Genomic DNA, 26,270 nt, shown 5'->3' with positions numbered 1-26,270 from the left:
ATGGTATTCCTTCTGGTAGTACAGGAGAAATATAAATTTTGGATTCTAGTTTTTTATGCCTATCATTTCTTCTGTGATATTGGTCAAATTGCACAGGGTTTAATCCTGACCGCTGTAATCAGCCCACTAGAAGAAATGAGCGTCCTCAGCATCTGTTCCTGTAAATAAGCAGGGGAGATAAGTATCAAGTATCCAGTCGCTGATGAAAATCTGAATATTTTGGTAGCAAGTCAGAGCGTTCTAAGATATAAACTGTAATATTATGAAAAGGTAATTTGCAGTCAGTCACATTGAACTCATGTATATTGATGCCCAAGTAAACATGCACAGAATTACACTTCACAGCAATTGTGCATGTAAAATACTATAATTAAACTTGAAGGGCTATGTACTTATTTTTATTAATTCAGTGGTGCAGCCTCCCAGAAGCCAAAGCTCACAGCAAATTCAAATATTACAGAGATATGGAAAGAGATTGGCTCCAGTGGCAAAACTGATTTTTTCAAAAAAAAGGAAAAAAAAGAAGGGAGAATGGGACTGAAAATAAGAGAATTACAATGAAAATGGAAATATAGCCTCAAATAATAAAATACATGCATTTTATTCTTCCATCACTTTAGTCTCTCCACCCCCAAAGATGTAAGAGTTATAAAACAAACCATGAAGAGTTGCTTGGTGTAACTAAGTAGTGTAATGTGGTATTAAGTCCTAGAACTAAGACTGGACTAGACTTGTCAACCTCTAGGTGGCACCTGGAGTTCTCCCAGAATTACAACTGATCTCCACATGACAGAGGTCAGTTTCCCTGGAGAAAATGGTTGCTTTGGAGGATGAGGGTCTATGGCATTATACTCTGCTGAGTTCCCTCCTGTTTCCAGCCCCCGCCCTCAATGGCTCCACTCCTTAAATCTCCAGGAATTTCCCTATCCAGAGTTGGCAACCCTACTCTGCACAACTATATGAACATAAATCCCACTGAACTGTGTGGGGTTCACTTCCAAATAAGCTTGCATACTGGCACAATTGCTTGGACATTAATAAAACCATCTACTAATATTGGCTAGTAGAAAATGACATCAAGATAATTCAGACCAATTTTTACAGACATTGTCTGCCTGGCTTAAAACACTTGCGTTTTTTAATGCTAACTCATTGGCATGCTGCATTAGGAGATAAAGGGGGCACCTGAGGACTTCACCTTTCCCTTTATTTTCATTTTTATTATTTTACCTTCTATTCCTTGTGAGGGGGGCAGGCAAAAATGGCTTCTAAGAGCTTCAAAACCTAACTGGTCTTGTGATAAGAGCTACTGAAATAACAAAGAGCCACTTGAATGGTTTAACAAAGTACATTTTCAGCACAGCCCCTTAAGTTAAGGGAAATGTTAAGAATGTTTTCAAGAGTGCACATTAGGATGGTATGTCGCTAATTTTTAATCCATTGCCCCGGGCTAATGTATCGAGTCTGACAGACCACTTCTTCCTCTAAAAAGCTCTTCTCCTCCCTTTTCCAAACTATTTGCTCAAGCCACTGGTTACATTGAAATGGAGCTTCAAAAGCTCATCCTTTAACATTTTCAGGCTGCAATTATTCCGGTTCAAATGAGGACACAGAGGCATCCCTGTGGGCACAAGGGGGGAAGTTATCATGCGGATAACTCCTCATGGCCTTTTTTTTCTCTTTCCCTCTTTCTCCTCATACACAGTGAAAGAGAATGTATATCAAAAAAGTAATCAATATACGTTAGTAAAAATAAAACAAAACAAAACTCTGGTGGTTGTTGTGGGTTTTCCGGGCTGTATTGCCGTGGTCTTGGCATTGTTGTTCCTGACATTTCACCAGCAGCTGTGCTACACCTCTGAAGATGCCAGCCACAGCTGCTGGCGAAACGTCAGGAACAACAATGCCAAGACCACGGCAATACAGCCCGGAAAACCCACAACAACCATCGTTCTCCGGCCGTGAAAGCCTTCGACAATACATAAAACAAAACTCATTTAGGCATAGATGAATGAATCACCTCTAAATACAACTATCCGCTATTTCTGTAAACTAGTACAATATGTGATCTGCCCAGACATTGGGCAAATCCACACATCCTTGGCGCATCCTGACGTTGCACTAAATGTTCGCTAAACACTCGGAAGTATAGCGTCTTTCTAGCGCAATTTCAGAAATCGCGCTAGAAAGATGCTATACTTCTGGGTGTTTAGTGAACATTTAGCGCAACGCTGGGACGCTCCGAGGGCGTGTGGATTTGCCCATCATGTCTGTTGATTTATCAGTGCTTGGCCATCCTGTTCTTCTTGCAGTCCCAGATGTACATGATGTTGTTTCACCCTTGGAATGCCACCATAAGTGGCTGATGATCTATATTTTGCGTGGTGGACCACAGGATCCCACCAATCCCCTGGATTTTGCTCCCTCTTTGAACTGTAAAAATGGAGCAGGGTGTTGTAGGCCATTTGGCTTGGTGTAGAGCAATAGTTATGCTGGCTTGTTCCAGCACTTGTAATATGTTGATTGATATTAATCAGTTCATTCAGTATTAGGATCTTGGTAACATTTAGCTGTCTTGGCATAGTAAGATTTGATTAACCCTTCAGAAATGTAATAGTATCAACATTCAGCACACATGAATGTAGAAATTTCTTCTATTATGGATAAGGTTGAAATCAGCCCCAGCTGGAATCTAAGACAGAGCCCTGGTTTCCACTTGGGGCAGGTGCATTTCTGGAGCACTGCCACACCCTGCTGCATTCTTGGAAAAATTTACTGCCACAATCAGGCTTTGTGTCTTGTATCTTATTCTTAACGAGGCTTGCCAGCTCCTGGTTAAGAAATTTCTGGAGATTTAGGGGTGGAGCTTAGAAAGGGAGGGACCCCAGCAGGGCATAATGCCATACAGTCCCCTCTGCAAAGCTTGAGAAGAAAATGCTGCAGGAGAACTGCTCTCTGTAGCCTGGCTATCAGTTGCAGTTCCACGCGATCTCCAGTCTCACCTGGTGGCTGGCAACCCTAATCCTAACACTCAGCTCAGCAAAGTCTGACGCCTCCTGCCCACACAAGGAGCCTTCTTCCTACGGAACAGCCTCTGCCATTGGAGGAAGGCTTTGAATTTCACTGAGCAGACTGGAAGGATACAAGCCAGGCTGACCCCAGACCATAATATATTAGTTTTGCCTGCCTGTGGGCTGCAGAAAACCAAGGGGGCAGTATTGTTACCTGGCCCCAAATCAATTTTGCCTAAGTCGGTTTGCAGGCCCAGCATCGAAGAGGGTAAGGGGCAAGGGCAAGGTGACAGAAGACACAGACATCTTGATGGAATTAAAAAGGCCACAACTTTATTGGTTACTTTATGGAGTTGTGGCGTTGCACAGAACACAGATTCCAGCATCGGTCAATCTGCCTGCTGGCTCACCCCTTCGGCCAACCTGCTGAAGGGGGGGAAAGAGGCACGAGAGGCCGTGGGATTCCACATGGGTGCAAACCTCTGCATGGATCCACCTGTCATCTAGGAGTGAGCATGCCCCGACAGCTCCCACCTGGGCTTGTCCCTGCAATACTTCACCCTCAAGAGCCTTTAAGAGGATTCCCAAGTATAGGGGAACTGGGCACATGGCTCTGTTTCTCCCCGAAAGGACCTGTGCCCAATGACAAAACCGCCATACCCCAAGTTGTGACAGACATAGAATAGCTGTGAGCATAAAGTACAGATTATTAACCTAAGAGCCATTCCAAACCCCCAAATAACCCCTAGAACTAGGGTGGGTTGGGTGGGAAGGCAGTTGAGGAGCTGAGAGCAGGCGACTCTGCACTTTCTTCCCAGCTGGCAGCAAAAGGAAGACTGTATCTTCCCTGCCTTCTGGCAGGAAATCCCGACCCATGCAGGCCCAGCCAGCCTGTTGCCAATTGGCTGACTGGGTGCTTTAACTGAAGGCCATCATGCTGCCCTGCCCAGAGGCTGCTGTGAACCACCTGGACCTGGCAATGGTGGCTGCCCTGCTCTGCCCTGCCCCCTGCAGGTCTTAGCCCTGGGGCTTTTAGTCTTAGTCATGGACACTAGTGGAGCTCACACCGAACAAAGCAAAGGTCCCAAAAGATTATGCTGAAGACTTTATGGAACTATGGGCAAGCCCAGGGAAAATCCAGAGGGTGGGAGTAAAAAGACTCAGGCTAAAAATAGACATGAGCATGTTGTACCGTCTGTGAGCCAATTTAGAACATTTGATAAAAAGTGAGCTTTTTCTCTGAGAATCTGATGACGGGGCAATTCCATTACAATTTGAGAGGGGGGTGTTATTGCTCACAACTAACCATCTACAGCTCTTCTGCTACACTGAGTAGGGTTCTCAGCCCTGTTCTGGAAACTGGTGGGAGATTTAGGGGACCAGAGTCATTCAAACATGCATTGTTTTAATGCCACAATGTCACTTCTAGAGTGACCTGCAGAAGCGACATCATCGGGTCAGCAAATTGTGTTGGATTACCCCAGGATGTCCTGTTATCCAGAGTAGCAGGCAGATGATCTTGTCACTGCCCTCTCATGAAACATAAGACCTCAAAACTGGTATGACATGAGGTTATAATGATGTTTTAATGTCACATCATACCAGAGGCCCTTTGAGAATTCACAGCCAGGCCTAACTATGCCGGATCTGTTCTGTGTTCCATAACACACTTCAGAATTTTAATAGGGTGAAAATTATCCTGATATTTCCAAAACTTTCTACAGTGCCTCAACTCCTCTCTGTTACTCACAGAAAATGAAACATTTACATTTCAGCTAGCAAGTGCAATCCTTTGCAGACTTATTCTAGTCTAAGCCCGTTGGAATAAACAGGCTTAGACTATAACTTTGCATAGGAATGCATTGAAAATATCCTTGCTATAAGAATGCAGGGCAATATTTTATTTCTGTTTGTAAGCCATTTAAAGCAGATCCTGAGAACAGAAGTTAAAATATTTTAGCTGTAGTTCTGAATCACTGCTAGATAGCATGCTAGATTCCAGTGCAATCTTCTGCAGTTAGTCCAGTCTAACTGTGCCATCCTAAGAACGCTTTCCCAAGAGAAAGCTCCATTGGATAGAACAGGATTCTGAGCAGACCTGTTTCGGAGCATTCTTTAATTCAGTCAAAGGCGTGGTGGTGGGTCTGGAAAGCAGACCTGGCCTTGGACCCACAACTGCTGAGAAAAATTAAGCAATGCCTACAGGAAACATTGTACAACTTTTGTGGGTTTTATTTTAACCTCAATAACTTATGATGTCACATGTTGACTCCTAAACCTGCTTCTATAAAACTACTTCCAAAACTGCATGTTAGTTCCAAATTGCAACTCAATTCCAAGTGACACATTTTTGTACATAATCACTGGTCCAGGCAATGGGAGACATGAACATTGATTTCTGAATTGTAGGTTTCTCAATCAGACCCCTTTTTAAAAAAAAAATTAAATGATTTTATTTAAAAGAAAAACTAGAGAGTGGGCAGTATTACAGTAACAATAAAAATAGCAAACCGTGCACGATTTTACATTGTTATGGATAGCAAACAACAAAAGAGTGATAGACAATGCATAGAGTAAGACAAACAAAATGAAGATCAGCTACATGAGAATAAAGAAAAGGTATAACAGACTATTTCTTCTCTCCATCTCATTACTTGTATATACTCAGCATTTTCTATTCAGCATTCTAAAACGTTGACTTTACCATTAATCCACTTCAACAGTAGCCATTCTTCATTTTTCTTAAATTTCTGTCACTCAGCTCCTAAACCTGCTTCCATAAAATGACTTCCATAAAACTACTTTCAAAATTGCATGTTAGTTCCATATTGCAACTCAATTCCAAGTGACATATTTTTGTACGTAATCACTGGTCCAGGCAATGGGAGACATAAACATCGATATCTGAATTGTAGGTTTCTCATCTTTAATCAGACGACCGAAGTCCATCCAGCTTAGTAAGCAGTGTTTTGAACATTTAGCTTTTACTTCTGAGTTGGGGCTATATTCAGACAGGCCACATGAGGTAGTGGTTAATGTGTCTGATTAGGACTGGGGAGACCCTCGTGCAATTTCTTACTAAACTGAAATGCACACTAGCAGTTCCATCCTAAGCAAAGTTACACTCTTCCAGTCCCAGAGTATGCAATGGACTCAGAAGGGTGCAACTCTGCTCAGGATGGCACAGGCCTCGGACCAATCACTCCCTCATAGCCTGGCCTTCCTCACAGTGTCATGATGAGGATAAAACAAGGCAGGTGAGAAGCATGCACCTTGCCCTGCGCTCCTTGGAGGAAGAGTGAGATAATAAAAATGTGACAGAGATATTTCTTGCTCATATATTAGATCGCTTTTGAAGTCTCCCTGTGTTTTCTTCTCCCTTAAATTGAATGTATATTATCACTTTGTCCTTAGCTCTACTTGATACCAATATTTTTCTAAAAAAATACAGAAAAGAAATATTCGTCTTGAGCTCTGACTGAAAAATTCTTTATATTAAAATGATAAACATTAGAGTAAGCAATGTGGAAGAATTACTTTATTCCTTAGCTGGGTTATGTATTTAGCAGAATTGGATTTCACCCTGATCTAGCCTGAAGCAGAAAATTCAAAATTTTAAAATCCCAATTATGAAGGAAATCCATTAAGACACTAGAATGTTATTTTAGTTTGCCGGAGTATTACGTTGCCTCAGTGTTCATTTTGTTCCTGCATATGAAATGTAGGCATCTATTTCAAGTTCATTTGTAGATTTAGATAAAGGGAAAAAGGTTTTTCGGGCCAATATTATATTACCCAATACTATAATAGTCTTGGGTCCACATCTCTCTTTCCCATGGAAACAGTTCCTTTAAAAACTGAGAAATGATCCTTGAAGAAAAGTAAATTAAGGTGGCCCATTCAAAACAGTGCTGATAATAACAGATCCTTTGCAACAATAACTGTGGGAATGTAGACATTCTATTTCTAGCACACCCCAATGAGTTAAAGCAAGAGCTTGTGGATAAAAAGGCAACCAAGGGTCTTGTGTACTGCAGCTACCAAGCTCAAGTAAAGGGAGCAGGCATGGAGGTGATCTTGGGGACAAATGATATTAGGGTAGAAAGAACAGACATGATACCAGGACTTTTTTTCTGGGAAAAGAGGTGGTGGAACTCAGTGGGTTGCCCTTGGAGAAAAAGGTCACATGGCTGGTGGCCCCGTCCCCTGATCTCCAGACAGAGGGGAGTTGAGATTGCCCTCTGTGCCGCCAAGAGGCACGGAGGGCAATCTGAACTCCCCTCTGTCTGGAGATCAGGGGGCGGGGCCACCAGCCATGTGACCATTTTCAAGAGGTTCCAGAACTCCGTTCCACTACATTCCAGCTGGAAAAAAGCCCTGCATGATACTATTTATTTACTTACTTCATCTACACCCCATTTTTCTCCCCAGTGGAGACCCAAAGCAGCTTACATTGTTCCCCTGTCCTTCATTCTGTAATATTGATCACCACTTTGGGGTCAGGTAGCAATTTCCCACAGGACAGTTTGGCTTGGGATCCTGGAGGTGTTTTGCCATCTTCTGGGCACGGAGCATGGGGTCACTGGAACAGTTGGGGGGGTGGTTGTGAATTTCTTGCATTATGCAGGGGGTTGGACTAAATGACCCTAGAGATCCCTTCCAACTCTATGGTTCTATGATTGTATCACAACAACCCTGTGAGGTAGGTGAGGCTGAGTGAGTGACTGGCCCAGGGTCACGCAGCAAGCTTCTATGACAGTGAGGATTCAAATCTGGATCTCCTAGATCCTAGTCCGCTAATCTAACTGCTACACTACACTAGTTCATCTTAAACAGGACTCATTTAAGACATTTTGAAACATAACATTGGTATGGGAGGATCTCCTGCTTTCTCCTTCCCTTGGATGAGTCTGAAATAGAATGTTTGCATTCTATGATTTATTTTATTATTTATTTATTTATTTTAATTGATATCCCACCCTTCCCACAAGTGGGCTCAGGGTTGGTCACAACATCATAAAAAACACAGTTTAAAACACAATAAATAACAGTTAAAACCATAAGAATAAAATCAACAGATCTCTTTAAAAAATGGAGCGGAACAAAGCAAACCAGGCAAGGGACGGGCAGGATAGTTGCTTTCATATCTGTTGCATAATGCAGTTCAATAGTGATCATTTGCAACTGGATTTTCCTATGTGAAAACAGTCTCCATACACAAGATTTGACTGTTTTTGGTGGCAGCCATAGGGGAGATTTGAATATTCTCCTTAAAACTATTTGGACTGACTTGTTTTGTTTTTATCTTGATCATTTATGACATTTTTATGATTTGATGGTATTGTTTTGACTTGTAATCCACCATGAACAGGACACAGAAAAGGCAGCATATACCTTAAAAATTAATTTTTACAATTTCTCAATGTGTTGTTTTTTCCTTGTAATACGGTAACAATGTGAACATTTTCTTGATGTTTTCACAACAGCAATGATAGTTAATGTGTATTTTTCAATATATTTTTAAAAGATTCAAACAAAAATGTGTTTTTGAGGCTATAATGGGGCTTCTGTGAGGGGAAAGAGACATGATGAGGTATTTCCTGTTCTGCCACAGACGTGGCAGATCCAAAGTCGTAATCTGCTCTCAAAATATATAACGTAAAATAACTTTAGACTACAATGAGGATCTTCTCTCTTTCTGTCTCCCTCTCCTTTCATCCCACTCCCCCCTTTCTGCTATTGTCTGCAGCCGGTTGAATCCATTAGTGAGAAACTAAAAAGTAAGGCTTTTATTTTCATCTTTTTTTTAAAAACAAAATCAGCACTAAATATCTTTCCGTCAGTAGGCTTTTCAGTAATGAAAATGTCATTGAAAATGTCCATGTTGTTACTGTAGTTCTAAAAATAAAAAGCCTATATGGTACTTTTAAAAACACACACACAATTTTTTAAAATTCTGCAGAAATGCATCGCTCCTTTTCCTGGCTGTACAACACGGAACACTCCATTGTCATGTCCTTTCACCTCAGTTTATTTCGAAGGGCCCTGTGCGGGAGAAGATCCCGGTGCGTTGAGCCCAGAATCTATAAACTACTGATGCACAATATCCACAGCAAGTACCTTCCTGAGAATAAGCTCCGTTGAACAAAATGGAACATATTTCCAAGACCCCCTACCTAGGATTGCTCCCTTGAGTGCAAATAACTTTATAATTCCTTCTGATGCAGTAGCAATCATTTTTCCCTTGAATAAACAACAATGGATTTTAAAACCCTATTTAAACTTACTCTTTTGCAGCTTGCTCAGGTCTTACCCACAGAAGAAAACTTCCTCTTATTCTTTAGGTGCCAGCAGCTGAAATCAAGTGAAGACTTTATGCAGGTAATCTGCTCAAATCTCCCTTTTTGTAGTTAAGTTACCAAGACAAACGTCCTTTTAAAAGTTTTTTTTTTTAAATATCTTAACTTCTCATTTCCAGACATGGAGAAAATATGATAGTGACCATAGTGGCTTTATGGATGCTGAAGAACTTAAGGTAAGAAATTCTCTGAGGTACAATTTAAGCCACCCAATGAGGCCTTACCTCTGAAAGGTCAGTCCAAAGTTATCTTGTAATGATTTGTTAAAGGGGCTCATCTGAGAATGTGTATTCTTGCTATTGGAATCTAAGGGAAAGCTGATTGAAAGGCACTTCCAGATACTAAGAGGATACAAGGGAAGAGGGAATCTCTATGGTATTGAGATTAGACAGAAATATTTTATTATACATGCAGTAACAGCAGCAAGAATTCTACTAGCATTTTATTGGAAAAGACCAGTAATACCCCAGCAGGAGGAGATAATAGCAAAAATAATGGAAAATGCGGAACAAGACAAATTGATTTTACTAATGAAAGGACAAATGGAAGAAGACTTTGCTGCGCCATGGACCCCATTCTACAACTGGATGAGAAATAAATATAAGGACCCGAATGTTGTAATTATATGATGGCGATATTGTAACTTTGTACTAGTAATCACAGTTAAATGATGAGCCCTGGTAAATGTAGATAAGTAGAGTGATGTTTCAAGCAGAATGTATGATACTTTTGAGTTTTGTTCCCCCCCTTTCCCCTGTCCCCAATGGAAACTAATAAAAAAAAACTATTTAAAAAAAGAGAGAGAGATTAGACAGATGGGTATATGTATCCAGATCTAATATATTAATACTGTTGTTTTCCTCCCAAAGCATACAAAAGCATTAACTGGATGCCATTAATTTTGCTTTCAAAGAAGCTCTTTAATAGAACTGAAAATTGTTTTAGCATTGGATTTTAGTCAATTTGCTCCTACTAAAGCCATTTTTTTGGCTTAACAGAGGTTCTCTAGAGACAAACAGCTCAGTACATTGTCACTGTTCCTGGACTTTACCATCTCAGACTTCTTTATGAATTGATTTTATTTTATGAGGAGAGTGTGCACAGTGAAATCTTATGCAGAGTTACTCACATCTGAGCCCAGTGACTTCAATGGACATGGACGCGAGTAACTCTGTGTAGGACTGCATTGTTAGTCATGCAACTCAAAGAAGGAAAGACTTAATAGACCATCCTCCAGGTAGCCTTCATCCAACCTAATGAGCTTTCCTCCAACTTAAGTGGCACTTTGTCCAATGGAAGAGTCAATAGAGTGTGGCTTCTTTGAATGGAGGAAAGTTTCAAACTTGAACCAAAAGGAAAAGTGAGGAATAAATATTCAAATAAAAACACTTCACTCAGTGGAGTGTTGGGATAGATGGAGGAGTTACCCCAGTATTTCTGGGTGCTACTTAATTTTTTTTTCATGAGTCTAGGGAGCTACTGTTAAGGGGATTTTTATAATCATGTAGTTTTACCTATAAGTTTTTTTGAGTTTGGTTCTCTTGCAGGGCATTATGGATATGAGTTTTGGCTGCCTCTCTCCTAAATTGTCCTTGCCTATACTTTATTTCATTGTCTCTCTGTAGAAATTGCAATGTAGGTAAAGATAAGCGAAACAAAGATATGTTTGAATTTACAACAGGACATAGTCTCCAAAATACTTGGATGTTATGGCTTTCATTTGCCAGCATTTCTCTTATCATCTCACAGATGTAGCCCTCTTAAAGATAACGAGGTGCTAGATCGGTGCTAAATGTCACCCTTTTAGTTTATATAAACTGCCTTTAGAAATTACTGCCTTAAGCTTGTCTTCTGCAAACTATCTTGCTTTTGTAAACAATTTTCTGATGACTTTGTAAGAGGATATAAAAATGAGTGCTTACTTTGTGAGGTCTTAATGCTTTGGTCTGATTGAGGTCTTGAGTCTCGGTTAGGGATCTCCCTCTATTGGGACACTGGGGACTTCCCCTCACAGCTACCATGGCAGGGGCAGGGGCTCAGTGGTAGAACATCTGCTTGAAATGCAGAAGATATTAGGTTCAATCCCTGACATCTCCAGGTTAAAATTATCCAGTAATAGGAGATGTGAAAGATCTCTCCTTAAGACCTTAGAAGCTCCTGCCAGTCTGAGTAGACAATACTGAACTTGATGGACCGATGCTCTGGCTCACCAGAAGGCAGCTTCATGTGTCCATGTGTACCAGTTGCATGCAAAATGGTGATTTGGTTGATGCAGCCAGTTGCAAAATGGTAGCTTCTACAAATAGTATGTTTCAGAGCAGGATGTGCCCTCCTCAGGGGGGGAAACCTTTCCTCACTGTTTTCTCAAAGCAAACCACCCCTCTCCCCCCATTGTAACTTGCCCTGCTGTGGGAATATACGGTTACCTCTGTGTTTTCCATGGAAGAGGCAAACAGCAACTTGGATAAAGGGGAAGAGCCAGCAGCACACTCCTTTCTTATCCTGAGCAATGGTGTCTGTGTGCATGCATAGCAGAAGAGGAGAGGTGGATGGAAAGGAGTGGTGATGCTGTCATTTTTCCATCCAGAGCCACAACGAATGCATGCGTGTGTCTCCCTCTCATGAAAGAGGAAGAGGAGAGAAGCTGCTGTGGTAGCTTTACATGAGAGGATAAGGAAGGGATTACTACAGGAGGGGTGAAGAGCTACTTTTCATTCCTTGGAGAGTGACTGGTCACTCCCAAGTAACCGATTCCTGGTGTAACTCATCAATAGCAATCAGGGCCAGTGCCTCCATTGAGGCAACCTTGGCGATCGCCTCCAGCACTGAGGCGCTGGAGGGGGCACCGTGGCCGGGGGCGTGCGCTGCGGAGCTGGCAGCAGCAGCAGCATGTGGGCAGCTGACTGGGAGGGATGGGAAGCTGCCCGCATGCTGCCCCAGCCACCTGCCACACCTGGCCTACAGCTACTGCAGCCTCCCAGCTGTCTCGCACTGTTGCCACCGCCACCAACATGGGCCCCCGGCCAGGAGCAGCAGTCACAGGCCAGGCGCAGCAGGCGTCCCATGCGGTGCGTAAAGCAACCGAGTGGGAGGGCTGGGAGGATGCAGGCGTGCCTCCCCAGCCACTCACCATGCCTGGCTGGGCCGGCAGCCTCTCAGCCCTCCCACCCCGCTGCCTGCCACCCCATGCCTCAGTCACCAGAAATCCTGGCACTGGCCCTGATAGCAGTCCAGGCACAGTTTTACCAAAGGATGAGTGGTTTATCTACGGAATCTCTTATTTACAGGTAAAGATAGTCCCCTGTGCAAGCTCCGAGTCATTACTGACTTATGGGGGGAAGGCACAGCACAGCGGTTTTTTGGCACTTTTTTATGGGGTGGTTTGCCATTGCCTTTCCCAGTCTTCTACACTTTACCCCAAGGAAACTGGGTACATGAGCCCCGTGGCACAGAGTGGTAAGCGGCAGTACTGCAGCCCAAGCTTTGCTCACAATGAGTTCGATCCTAGCGGAAGCTGGGTTCAAGTAGCCAGCTCAAGGTTGACTCAGCCTTCCATCCTTCCATTGTGATGCAACGTCCCCCAATGGGTCAGTAATGACTTGGTGCTTGCACAGGGGACTACCTTTACCTTACCTCTTATTTACAGACTGGCTGCTTAATATCATTGTATTTTGAAAAATATTCAGGGACATTCTAAGGAAAGTCCACATTTATAAAACCATAGTACATTCTGAATACTTTGATTGAAGGCAAAGCTCAGTCAAGACTGTTTGAAAATGCCCTCCATCTTGCTGTGATACAGTGTGTCTGTGTATTTCATAACATATATCAAGTTCTTATATACTCCTGAATGGAATGAATGAGAGAAATTGGATGTGGTTATCAATCAAGACTTAAATCTGCCACCTACAGGCACACTGGATGCATTACAGTCATTACTATGCTAGTAACCATGGGACAGATGTTCACTCTTCCCTGATTGGGCCAGCCTTTCAAGGTCATTTGCATATGCAGGCTGATTGGGGCTTGCCCCCCCCCCACATTCTAAACAGAATGCAGTTGTTATTGGGAGTCATTGAATGTGCCCTGAGGTAAAATGCACCTCCCAGTCTTCCCCTCAAAATTCACTAGGGTTTCCAATCTCCCTGCGGGCCCTGGCTTTCCTGTGTGACTGATAGGCTCCTGCCTGCTTGCGCCCTCTCTCTCTGATTGGTCAGCTGTGGAACTCTGTGTTCTGAGGTAAAAATAAGGTTAAAAAAAATTAAAATACTATTTTAATAGTATTTTAATTAATAGCTATGACTATTAATTAAAACATTTCCAAGGCAGTTAACATTAAAATATACAAACATTCATCTTAAAATCTAACTGAATACTTAATTAGCATTAATCTAAAATTAAGCTAAAAGACTAGCAATAAATAATTCATGTACTTAAATAAGTACTTAACAACAATGAAGCAGAATAAATAAAAGCAGCAAAGCCAAATAGCAAAAAAATGATGTTAATAGTAATACATTAATATTATAACAGAAGCACCAGCAAGATGAAGTAAGTACAGTAGTAGAAAGAGTCAAAATTAACAATCAGACATTGCCTGGACAATAGGCAAGTTCTGATCTGTCATTGATATCAGACTTGGTGTCAGCTGAAGAGTTATGTGGAAGGAATTTCATTGCTGAGGTCCCACAACCAAGAAGACACCATCCTTAGTAGCTAACTACCTCCCTTCTGAATTTTTTTTTCCAAATCTCACTTCTATCCTACCTTTCATCTAAGGAATTCAGGGCAGCATACATGGTTCCTCCCCAACCCATACTGTCTTCACACGAACCTTGAGAGATAGGTTAAGAAGAGAAAGAATTACTCATTCAAGGCCACTAGGTGAGGTTCATGGCTGAGTGGGGATCTAAACCCAGGCCTGATTCTCAGGTCTGATTTTCAAAAATCACTGTACTACATTGGTTGTTGCTACAAGCATGTATGATGATGCATTTATGAAGTTGCCTATATGCTCTTTAATAGCACCGGTACATTGGACAACTATACTCATACTTATAAATTGGATCGTGATTATGTAAGCTGGCGCCACTTGAAGCAGAGCTTCTGATGCAGAATGTAACTCATATGGGAAGAGGTGGCCCTTTAGGTATCATGGACCCATCCTGTTTCTGGCTTTGATATTAATAAAAATCAATTTTATTAATTTTATTAATTTTATTAATAGGCACAGAGATGGATCCCGAGTAATTGCTTTTACTAAAATAGATTTTAGTAAAAATCTATTTAATAAAATAGACTTTAGTAAAAATGCTATACATTTCTATTATAACTAAGCCATAATTGCATATGATGTCTTAAATCATTAGCTATCAAACATTTTGTGAAAAGTTAGCAATAGACCTTCAGTAGTCTTCCAAATGTGCCACCCCTTCTGGAGGCAGGGTGCAGCACTGGCACAGGCTATGCGGCAACTAGAGTATTGAGGCAGGTTGATAGCTTTGTTACTCTATAGATGCCAACATGAGTGTTCGTCAGGGCTTTTTTTCAGCTGGAACGCGGGGGAACGGAGTTCCGGAACCTCTTGAAAATGGTCACATGGCCGGTGGCCCCACCCCCTGATCTCCAGACAGAGGGGAGTTCAGATTGCCCTCCGCGCCTGGCGCGGAGGGCAATCTGAACTCCCCTCTGTCTGGAGATCAGGGGGAGGGGCCACCAGCCATGTGACCATTTTCTCCGCGGGCAACCCACTGAGTTCCACCACCTCTTTTCCCAGAAAAAAAGCCCTGGTGTTCATAAATGTGTAAAAGAATGACAGATCAATGGTACAGGATATGTTCTGTGTGCACACGGCCCTGGAATCAATCTCTGGTATCTCCAGTTTAAACAGAGTAGGGCTGGGGAAGACCTTGACAGAAACTTTGAGGAATCTCTGCCACTCAGAGCAGGCAGTACTAGGACAGATGGAACAAAGGTCCACCTAGTAGAGAAGAATAGGATAGTTGGACCAATAGTCCCTCTAGTAATCTATATATCTAGTATAATCACGTTCAGTTCTGCATCCATAAAATTGCAGCTACACATATATTGTGCTGAAGCTTTGGGAAAATACAACCCTAAATTTAGCCATATGTACTTGTTATATTATATAGTGAATCTCTCACAAGGTATTTATATGACAATGATTGCAGCGCAGCTAATGTAGGTGACAAAGAGCCAAAACACACGTTAAGAAATACCCAGGTTCAGCACGTGTTCTCTTACCTCAAGGTTTGCTGGGATCTGTAGGCGTCCTGGAAGCTTAAAGTTTAGCATTTACAGAGCAGCAAAAAGGGAAAGGGAAATACAGGCGCCTGTATTTTAAGCTTTAAGCTTCCAGGACGCCTTTAAGCTTCCAGGACGCTTGCAGATCCTTTAAGCTTCCAGGACTTTAAGCTTCCAGGACCCCTACAGATCTTTAAGCTTCCAGGACGCCTACTTTAAGCTTCCAGGACTCCTACAGATCCCGGCAAACCTTGAGGTAAGAGAACACGTGCTGAACCTAGGTTTTTCTTAACGTGTGTTTTGGCTCAAATTCAAGTCTTCTTTGGCACCATACCAAATTTCTACCTCCATTCCACCCCTGTGTAGATGGGAAGCCTTCTTATGAAAATTAATCATCTGTTTTCTATCTCCTGGAATTTCTTTGTTGCACAAAATTTTTTACGGAGTTAGCACCATTTTTTAAAAAGAAAAGCTAATTCACAATCATCTTAGTTGGGAATTACAACCTATACTGTTTGCCCTTTATTGGTGCATCCATATAGTACTGTCTAGATTTAATGTTATTGGTAGACTGACAGTGCAATACTAAACAGAGTTGCTCCATCTATGGGTCAATGGGCTTAGACCAGAGTAACTCCGTTTAGGATTGCACTGTGACTGTTTTTTCCTCCTTTGAAGCATGGCTGTGTGGCAAATACATGCTGATAGCTGCCACTTGGGGAATGGAACCATGGGATTAGTCCTTCCTTACTCCAATGGCTTCATGTTACAATTTGGTCATTGCTTTCAGCACAGTTCTTTCCCACTCCATTTAATCTGTAACTTTCTCTTCCTAATCATCAGTCTCAGCTAAAAACTTTGGTCCAAAATATCAAAAAGCACCAATACTCTAAAGAATAATATTAAGAGGTTAGAACAGGTGTGCAAGTTTCACTTATAGCTGATAGGCATTAACAATTCCCAAGCCCTCCAAATTTCTTACTTAATAAAGAATTTTAAATGTCACTAAACTAGGACAGTCAAGTGATCTTCTGGGAAAACAAGTGTCATTTCGTAGAGCAAAAAAGGGAGATTTTTTAAAAAAAGCTCAGCAAAGCAACTTACTCATTCCATCAGATCCAAAAGCAAAAAGAAATGTGCAGTTATGGATGTGTTTTCAAAGAAGAAGAGGAAAAACGCATCATCAACAAAATATGGGATAGTAGTATTTAGTTTTACATAGACAAGGAACTGAAATTACAGTGAGGAGCTGAAAAACAGCTAGATGGGCACCTTCAGAAACAAGGTAGAGAGAGAGAGAGCTACCCTCCGCTGCACCTGTCTTCCCACAAAGTCTAGAAGTGAATGTCCTAGTTGTTGATGATATTATATTTTCACTTGCACCCCACCTTGTATCTCAGCAAAAAGATGGACTATAAATAAATACTTAAGAAGAAAAATAATGGACTATGGGGGTGTTGGTTCCTTTTTACATTGGTGGTGGCATTGTCCCAAGATTTCACAATTCTTGGAGAAAGTATCAATTCAGATCATATAACAATACCCAAAATAATACTGGAACTCACTTCATTGTTCTTAGTGGCAGCTCAATTCCTAACTATAGCATTCTGAAAAAAACATAAAACATTCCTTTGATTAAAAATGGTTTCTGTAGATCTGAGATTCCTTGATCTTGGACACAATCTCAGTCCAGCTCAAAATTATCGACAATTCATCATACACAACTCATTTTACAAATAGATGGCTACTCTAAATTTAATTTTTTGGAAAATCTAAGTGGTGAATTAACAAAAAGCCTTTGAAATACAACTCCATCTTGGTTTATTAAGTCATCAAATTTGAGAAAGGCAGACAATTGATTGACTGACTGATTGATTAATATGTAATCCGAGTATGCTTGTCCTTCATTTATTCATGTTCATTCCTTCCTTTATGATGTATTGTTACTGTTATTGTTATTACTATTATCCATAAATACTGCTAATAAAAATAGTGATAAATGAAGTTGAACTATCTTCTCTTCCTGCCTCTTCTGTTGGTAGAACTAGGGGAAGGGATCAGTGTTTCATGTTTTTCCCATAGGAAAAGACAGAATAAGAAGTGAGGGCACAGTATGATACCACCACCCCACAGAAGTTGCATTCTGGCTCTGGTTCATTCCTTTAAGCCTTGTACATATATGGGCATGCCTTGTGGCACATAAACAACATTCAGGAAATTGTAAGCCAGAATTGCAATATAAGTTCCTAACATGTTTTAACCGTCTAACTATAAACATTCCTGTACTACTCTAATTCTGTTTACTGTTAAAGTATATTCTGTTTCTATACAAGAATGTCAACCCACTCTTCCTGAGTGCAACTAATAATGTATTTTATTAAAATGTGCTATTCTATAGAAACTTCTTAAAGGAAAGAAAAAAACCTATATTTGGATTTGGTTAAAAAAAGTCTTTGAGGAAATGTTTGCAGAAGGAATACGCCTTCTAGCATTGTCCCTATGCCTTAGGGCAAAATAATTTTAATTGTTATAAGGAAATAAAGGAAAGGGGAAAATAAAACAGAAAAGGGAAAAGGAGACATTGAAAAAAGGAAATGGCAGGGAAATATTTGACCCGACAGAGTTCATAATCCTTATCCAGCATGGTTGATTTTATGCTTACCCACAGTTGAGGGATGTGACATCCACATAGCATCCTTTTGCAGTCAGAGAACCAAAGCCAGCAAAGAGAAGTTCTTGTGGATTATCCATGCTTATGTCTGTGTTTGAAATGCTTGAAATTAGCATAAAATCATATTTGATATTGCTGCACAGTTGGTATATTGCAGGTTATTTCCTCAGAAATAAAGTTATGCTATTAAAATTTCTCACTCCAGTCCAACCAAGGACCACACATCACTCAAGTTTTTGTTCATGTTTCCCTAGCTGGATAGGGAATTGTGCACACAAGCAGTTCTGTACATGCAGGATTTTTTAAAGTTAATTCCTCTGGATCTGCATAGAGACAAGCGTTGTTCACAAAATGGACACAAGAAGTTGTTTGGGAAGGAGCAGTGGAAAGCTGGGTTTAGTTCCTCCCCCATTAACTTGATTGCTGCTTATTTAATGCAGCTGCTATGTCTGCACACAATGGCTTGTTCTGCAATTAAAAGATGTGCAAAAGGAAGATTCTCCAAGGTTAAAAAGTAGAAATCAATGTAGTATGGATATGGAACAGGAATTGCTGTTTAAAAATAGCTGCCTTCCCAACTGTGTGCATGCTGTACCGTGCATACCAGAGAAGCCAAACTACAGTCAATACTTAAGAAACTGGTATTGATTTCTGTGCTTTAATTGTAAATAAATGTATAACTTTGTTCTTTACTGCTGTTTATTTGCACAAAAATGCAAGGCATAATCACAGAACAGAAGGAACTTGGCTACGCTTAAAATTGATCATGAATGTGAACCAAAAAAGATCTCGCCCTCAAGGCAAACCAGGCAAATGATTTGTTTTTTGAGATCTCTTAATCACTTGTTTTTGTTTTGTTCCAGAGTTTCTTGAAAGACTTGCTACAGAAAGCAAACAAGCAGATTGAGGATTCAAAATTGACAGAATACACAGATATCATGGTGAGACCGAGCAGTTTCATTCATGGAAATACAGCTCTGCCACTTTTCTGAACTGTGCTAAGATGTTCATGCAGGCCTTTCTGTGGTCCTCTTTCATTACTCTCCCACAAGCTCAGGCTGCCTAGGCTTTACAGGCATTAGGGAGCAAAAAGAGGAGCTCTGATGCAAAGGCCTTAAAAATGGGGGGGGGGGGGGTGGAGTAGCAAATACAATTTGCCTGCTTATGGAGGTCAAACCGTTGCCCACTGTCTCTCCAAGTGGCGGCAGAAGAAAAATCAAGGGGGAAAAGGGCTTTGGCTTAATCACTGGCATGTCACTTCTACATTGGCGACAATGGTAGCTTTAGGAATCGCCACATCATTTTATCATAGAATCTCGCTGATTCCTAGAGCTACCACTGTCATTTCCAGGTTGTGCTTGGAAGTGATGTTGGTGATGTCACTCCCACATCCCTGCCCCTCAATCATCCCACTAGATGCCAGGCTCAGCCTGGAAGGCCTTCATGTATTCCAGTAGAAACGTGCAGGCCCTCATGCAGTGGAGATAATGCAGCCGCACTGGTGCTGGTGGATTGAAACTCTGGTTTAAATTACAGCATGCATTGGCCAGGGGTCCGTACTTCAAGGAATAGTAGAATCCTCCTGTGCTTAATTAGCTTGTATACAGAGATGAGGTGGCTCCCTAACTCTGGTCCAGTGTAGCTTTCTCATGACGTCCTTAAGAGGAATTGTTTGCGAGGTATTTTTTTTACATAATCACAAGATCTGTCTAATTATGGGCATCAGTTCTTGTCAGTTTCTGAGTCATGCTCCCACCCACCCCCCTTTCACTACCACGAACGTGTTTGGCTACAGGGAAAAAAATATTAAATACCCAACTAAACAGGTTTCTTATAACTTAGACCCAATATTGTATTTAATTAGCAAATGTTCAGGATTTGAAAACTGTCTTAGTGAAATGTTTCTGTGTATCTTGCAAAAAAACCCCACAAAATGTTCATACAGCTTCTCCTATGTTCTTTCAGCTCCGGATGTTTGATGAAAACAACGATGGGAAGCTGGAACTGACTGAAATGGCCAAGTATGTATTTAGAGAGAGAGAGAGATGAAAATAAATGGAGGTTTGCACAAATCAGTAGAAGGGAGAAGAATGGGAAAGACAACCTCAACAAGATGGGTGCTAAGAAATCGCTCATTAAAATAAACTGCAGAGGCCCAGTACATTCGGGGTACAAAACTTCCTTATAGTCAGCACTCTTTGTTCAATACTTCAGCAAAAACAATGACTCTGCTAATAGACTGAGTGGGGATGGGGTAGACCCCAGTTTGTCTCTGCCAGAAACTATCTAGGTGGGCTTAGGCAAGCCATTCTCTTTCAGCTTCTGAAGTATGGTAAAACTAACACTGTCTTACCTTACACAGTTCTGTAAGGGTTATAGGACACTGGCTTGTAATAACAATAATAATAGTTACAGTTCATTTGTATACCGCTCTTCTGGACAGATTAATGCCCACTCAGAGCGGTGAATGAAATCATTGTTATTTATCCTCACAATACAGCTGGGGCTGAGAGGAGTGGCTTATCCAAGGATACCTGGTGAGTTAATGGCAGTAGTGAGATTTGAACTCACAGAGTGCTGCATCTAGATCAGTTACTTAGCCGCTACACTACACTAGTGTACCCAATTGTTACTGTTAAGCAGAGGGTGAAAGTGATGTTTCTTGCTAGGAACTGCCTTAGACCAAAGTTTCCCTGGAAAGTATTCTGGTAATTGGCTTCCACCACTTCAATACCTCTTGAAAACATTTGAAAATGGACCTCCCCTTCCAGCTCAGTCCTAGTCAAATAAGAGATTCAGAGAGATATCCCAGAGAAATGTTTAGTACTAAGGAAGCCCAAAAATGTCTTTATAGAAAAAAGGTTTATTATAGTAAAAAAGGGAAATGGTAGGTGAATTCAAAAGGGGTAGGAAAGATGACAAAATACAAAACAAGGAAAAGCACACAATCACACAGCACTCAGACTCTCCAATAAAAATAATAATGTTGAGCTATCTCAGCTGAGTACATTTTACCTATGTTTTAGCAGGATCCTCAGATCATGTACAGAGTTCCTTGCAGCACCAAGACACTGGAGGAGTTCTTAACCCCTGGCCCAATGGTCTTGGGGTTTCCAGCTGTTCCAAAGTTGGAACTGGGGCAAAGTCCACAGCTCCAAGATATTTATGGGCAATGGAACCTGACCTAAGTCAGCCTCCTTGGTATTGATTAGCGGATCTAGCTATTCACTAGCAAAGCTCCATCTCTGATGTCAGAGACTATCCAATGAAATCTCCTTATGGACTTGTGGCACTTTCCTGCGTCCCTCTCCAAATGACCCCCCTTTTATTCTGGAGGTCAGCAGACCTCCAAGAACAGCATATAGGACAAAATGGGTCCACAGGAGGAGATGGACTTGGTGGACATTGCTCAGTTCTTCCAATAATGGAAGAACAGGGAAGTGAAATTCTATCATTGGAAGGAAGAGTAGCCTTTTCACTTGCCGAATGGCTCTTTTCCTTTTCCTTGTCTCATTCAGCCTCTGTGCCACCAAAAAGTTGCTTCTGGAGGCCAGGTGAACATAGAACATACATAAAGCCAGTTTAGTGTAGTGGCTAGGAGCGGCAGGACTCTAATCTAGGGGAGGACTCCTCCATTAGAAACCAGCTGGGTGACCTTGGGTCAGTCACAGCTTCTCGGAACTCTCTCAGTCCCACCCACCTCACAGGGTGATTGTTGTGTGGATGATAATAACACACTTTGTAAACTGCTCTGAGTGAGCATTAAGTTGTCCTAAATGGTGGCATATAAATCAAATGTTGTTGTTATAAAACTGCCATATACTCACTCAGATCTTGACTGGTCTGTCAAGATCAGTATTGTCCACTCTGACAGGCAGTGCCAGTGACTCTCCAGGGACTCAGCTAAATCATATCACCTGTTACCTGATCGTTTTAACTGGAGATGCTAGTGGTTGAAACTGGGACTTTCTGCATGCAAAGCAGATGCTCCACCAATGAGCCACAACTGTATCCCAAGGTAGGGCCTCCTTGACCCTTTCAGCTGCAGTCACAGCAGGATAGTAATTGGCATCTGCTGGGCAGCAGACCAAGAAGAAACTTCCCACACACCACTGAGGATTTAAAAGATGGTTAGAGGGATTCGTGGAGGGTATCTAGAGAACAAGTCCATCATTGGCTACTAGCAAAGATGAAAAAAAGAAACCTCCTTATACGAGACAGCAAACCTCTGAGTACTAGTGCTAGGAGGCAACGTTATGGGAAGGCCTTGGAGACTCTGTTAGTTTGGCTGTCCTGGACAACTGGTTGGCTGCTGGACTAGATGGACCAGTGGTCTGACCCAGCAGGCTCTACTTATGTTCTTATGGCTGCAGCTTGAGCTCGAAAGTTGGAGAAATTCTGAACACACGGACACTCATGCACAGGCGCACAGAGTTTGCACAAGCAAAAGCGCCTTCTGTTTGTGAAGGTATCACAATATATGTGAAGCACTTTGAACCTTCAAAAGATGGCAAGACATGTTTCTTTTACAATGCGAAGAAAATGTAATGAAACCAACTTGATATCAAAAGTTTGAACAAATCATGCTGTCCCTGAAAAAGCATTTTACTCACCAAAATGCACTGGGGGAGGGAGAGAGTCATATAGCTTGTTTTAAATACCTGCTGCTCAGCCTCCGTGGAGGCCACCACCTGCTTTTTGATACAGATATAATAATAATAATAACAACAACAACAACATTTGATTTATATGCTGCCCTTCAGGATGACTTAACACCCACTCAGGGTTGTTTACAAAGTATATCATTATTATCCCCACAACAAAACACCCTGTGAGGTGGGTGGGGCTGAGAGGTCTAGAAGCTGTGACTAGCCCAAGGTCACCCAGCTGGCTTCAGGTGGAGGAGTGGGGGATCAAACTCGGTTCTCCAGATTAAAGTCCCGCGCTCTTAACCACTACACAAAACTGCCTGTAAATCTTGTATAGTATACCTTTCAAGTTATAACAGCTTAGTAATTGTTTTATCCACCCTTGTGTTTTCTTCAAAGATTACTCCCAGTACAGGAAAATTTTCTCCTTAAATTTAAGGTACGCAGCTTCATATTTTAAAGTTTGCATGTGTTTTACAGGTTTATTTTCATATCAATCCCAATCCCAATCTTTCTAACAGTCATCTTTTTTTAAAACATCAGGGTGTCAAAATGTGTCAAAAGGAATTCAATAAAGTGTTTGAATCATTTGACGCAGTAAGTATGCAATTTTTGAACAACAAAAAACTATGAAAGAAATATTCTTAAATGTTCTGCACAAGGAAATCATTCAACATTTAAGTGGCTGAAATTAACATTAGAAATGCGCATCTCATTTTCCCCTGCCCCACAGGATGGAAGTGGCTTCATAGATGAAAATGAACTTGATGCTTTGCTGAAAGACCTTTGTGAAAAGAACAAATCGGTAAGTCTAAGGGTTTTATTTCCATTAGAGGTGAATTTAAACCATATTTTTAAAGATTTTTTTCTTCAGTCTGATCAGTTAAGATCATTTTCTATCCATCTATTACGCCTTTACCCCATCCTTTCTCCAAGGACCTTATGGCAGCAGGTTTATAGTGCAATCCTAAGAAGAGTTACTCCAGTCTAAGCCCATTGAAGTCTATGGACTTAAGACTGGAGTAACTCTGCTTAGGATTGCACTGTTAGAGTTAGAGTCAGCCTCACTTAATTCATCTTCTTACTACACTCCCCCTTTCCTCAGTTTTTGTCCATGCAGGTCTCATAATCCTCAGTGTAGGTTTTGTGGTTGTCAAAGAGAACTCCTCCTTTGTTCAACAGCAGAAAAGCTGACGAGATCTCTCCTGGGCTGAAGGGAGGGGGGGAGACTCAGAGTCCATCAGTGAGCTCCATAAATAAGTGGGGATTTGAAAGGGAGAATGCCAGTTAGGAGGGAAAGGTGTGGTGTATGCAGCAGTAGGAGTGTCATAGGAACTGACCAGTAGGTCGCTCTGGTATCAGCAACACAGTTATGCTCCACTAGTCTGCAAGTACAGTAGCCATGTACTTTCAGAATGAATGAAAAGACATAATTCCAGGTACAAAATACCTCATTCTGGGTGTTGGGAAAGTGAAATGTTCCCACAGCATATAGATCTTTTAGATTGCGAGATGGTGGTCAGCTTTTTAAAAATCTCTTTAAAGGTGCCCCCCAGACTCCCAATAATAAAACTATTTTACATAACGAATGGGCTACAGCAGTGCAACTGCTGTGTCCTGGAGGGAATGTGATGCAACAGGTGGCTATTTCCACATGTGGTGGCTCTATGCACCATTCAAGGCCTTTGGAAACAAGTCATAGACAAAATTAAAGAAAGCATAAGTCCCCAACTTCCTCTTTTTCCAAAACTCTTGCTCCTAAACTGTAGCTGGAAAGGAGTGTATTTTTCTTATCTTCTTAAAAAGCTCATTACATTTCTGATAGCTGCCGCCAATCTTTGTGTTGCCCAATAGTGGAAGTCCAGCATTTCTCTTTCCCTCAGTCACTGGCTCACTACATGCTAGGATATGGCCATTATGAGCAAACTCAGACAGAGTAATGGTGGCTAGGGGGTTGAAAACAGAAAATACCCTTTTGGAAGTAAGGGTGCCACTTACTGCTTATGCTGAGTGAAAATAAATCTATCACCCCAGTGGTAGAGTAATTTAAAGATGTTTATTTGCTATAATAATAGATTTACTTTCTGTATTGCTTGTGTTCTGATGGGTAGGTGAGAAAGAGTTTAGGTGTCCCCGTGCTCTTTGCTTGGCACTGTGGCCTCTTTGTATATGAAAGTGATTTCTTTTTTGCAGCATTTCCATTACAATGGCTTTCTATACTATCTTATTTATTATGGTCATGCTTTGTATTTTTCTATCCTGTGAAAAGAAATTCTTTTTTGATAATATTTAAGTTTTTTTAAAAATCCACTTAGGGTTAATTCAAAGATTCCTTTATACTTTCAGAAGACCTTCCACTCATGGAAGCACCTTTGAATCCAACCCTAAGACTTTGATCCAATTCATTGTTAGGAATTATCCTAATTAACCTAAGGAACATGCCAAAATTCCATTTTTCTATATAGATCTAGGCACATTTATTAGAAGGATGCTTAATACAGTGGAAACATGTTGGTTTGTATCCTGCCCATATTTCCATCTGATCTCACTTACTGCATCCTCTTGCCTTGAATGGCTTTTGTCCATGAGGGCTCCTGGATTCCCTGGTGGCATAGGCTTTTCAGTGCACAGAAAGAGGTCCTCTTTCTTTATTTGCTAGCATGAGAGATGGTAGGATTCAACTCTTTATTTCACCATATTAAAACTAGATGAAATGGTGCTATATAACCTCTTTCCATGCAGCATTGACAACTGGCATATCTGTATTGATAACTGACGATAAAGTATTGTCTCCTCCCCCCCCCCCCCCCCAAAAACAGGACTTAGACGTTAACAACATTGCAACATACAAGAAAAGCATCATGGCCTTGTCTGATGGAGGAAAGCTTTTCCAAAATGATCTCGCTCTTATCCTCTGTGCTGGGGGAAATTAGAGTCCACTGATAACTTCCACTAAACTAGTGATATATTATATCTTTAAAAAAATAACTGTGCACTATAAAGGAGTAGGCTTTACTTTCTTTTATATCTTGTAAATTTAAAACTGCATATAGATGATTAGCCAGGACATGTGGCACATTCTTTTCAGCTTGTTTCTATACTGTTTGTAATGTACAGTTTTTGTAACTATAAGATTGATAAAGAGAGTGTCTATGTTTGGGCCAATCTGTTGATTCATTTAACACAAGCCATTACAATGTCAGCATATTCATGGAAAAATAGATGGGAGCACATCTGAACACTCCGCTGGAACTGTTTTGGCTTGTTATATCCTTTGACACTGGCTGTTGCACAGAGCAGCAGAAACAATTGTCTT

At 41.2% G+C, this 26,270-nt stretch overlaps 1 protein-coding gene across 1 annotated transcript in view; it reads left to right on the top strand.

Moving 5' to 3' along the window:
* CALB1 (calbindin 1) overlaps positions 1-26,053 on the top strand; it is a 35,702-nt gene extending 9,649 nt beyond the window's left edge. Inside the window, exons 4-11 of the mRNA XM_054985254.1 lie at positions 9,309-9,392; positions 9,490-9,546; positions 19,169-19,246; positions 20,271-20,326; positions 23,354-23,393; positions 23,498-23,551; positions 23,688-23,759; positions 25,774-26,053. Of these exons, the coding sequence (XP_054841229.1) occupies positions 9,309-9,392; positions 9,490-9,546; positions 19,169-19,246; positions 20,271-20,326; positions 23,354-23,393; positions 23,498-23,551; positions 23,688-23,759; positions 25,774-25,887 (555 nt within the window). The 3' untranslated portion in view covers positions 25,888-26,053. The remainder of the gene's footprint in view (positions 1-9,308; positions 9,393-9,489; positions 9,547-19,168; positions 19,247-20,270; positions 20,327-23,353; positions 23,394-23,497; positions 23,552-23,687; positions 23,760-25,773) is intronic.
* The last annotated feature ends 217 nt before the right edge of the window (positions 26,054-26,270 follow it).

The sequence above is a fragment of the Eublepharis macularius genome, chromosome 7 (genome assembly GCF_028583425.1).
Source record: "Eublepharis macularius isolate TG4126 chromosome 7, MPM_Emac_v1.0, whole genome shotgun sequence".
Taxonomy (NCBI): domain Eukaryota; kingdom Metazoa; phylum Chordata; class Lepidosauria; order Squamata; family Eublepharidae; genus Eublepharis; species Eublepharis macularius.
The sequence above is the reverse complement of the archived record's forward strand: the minus strand, read 5'-3'. Positions and strand labels throughout refer to the sequence as shown.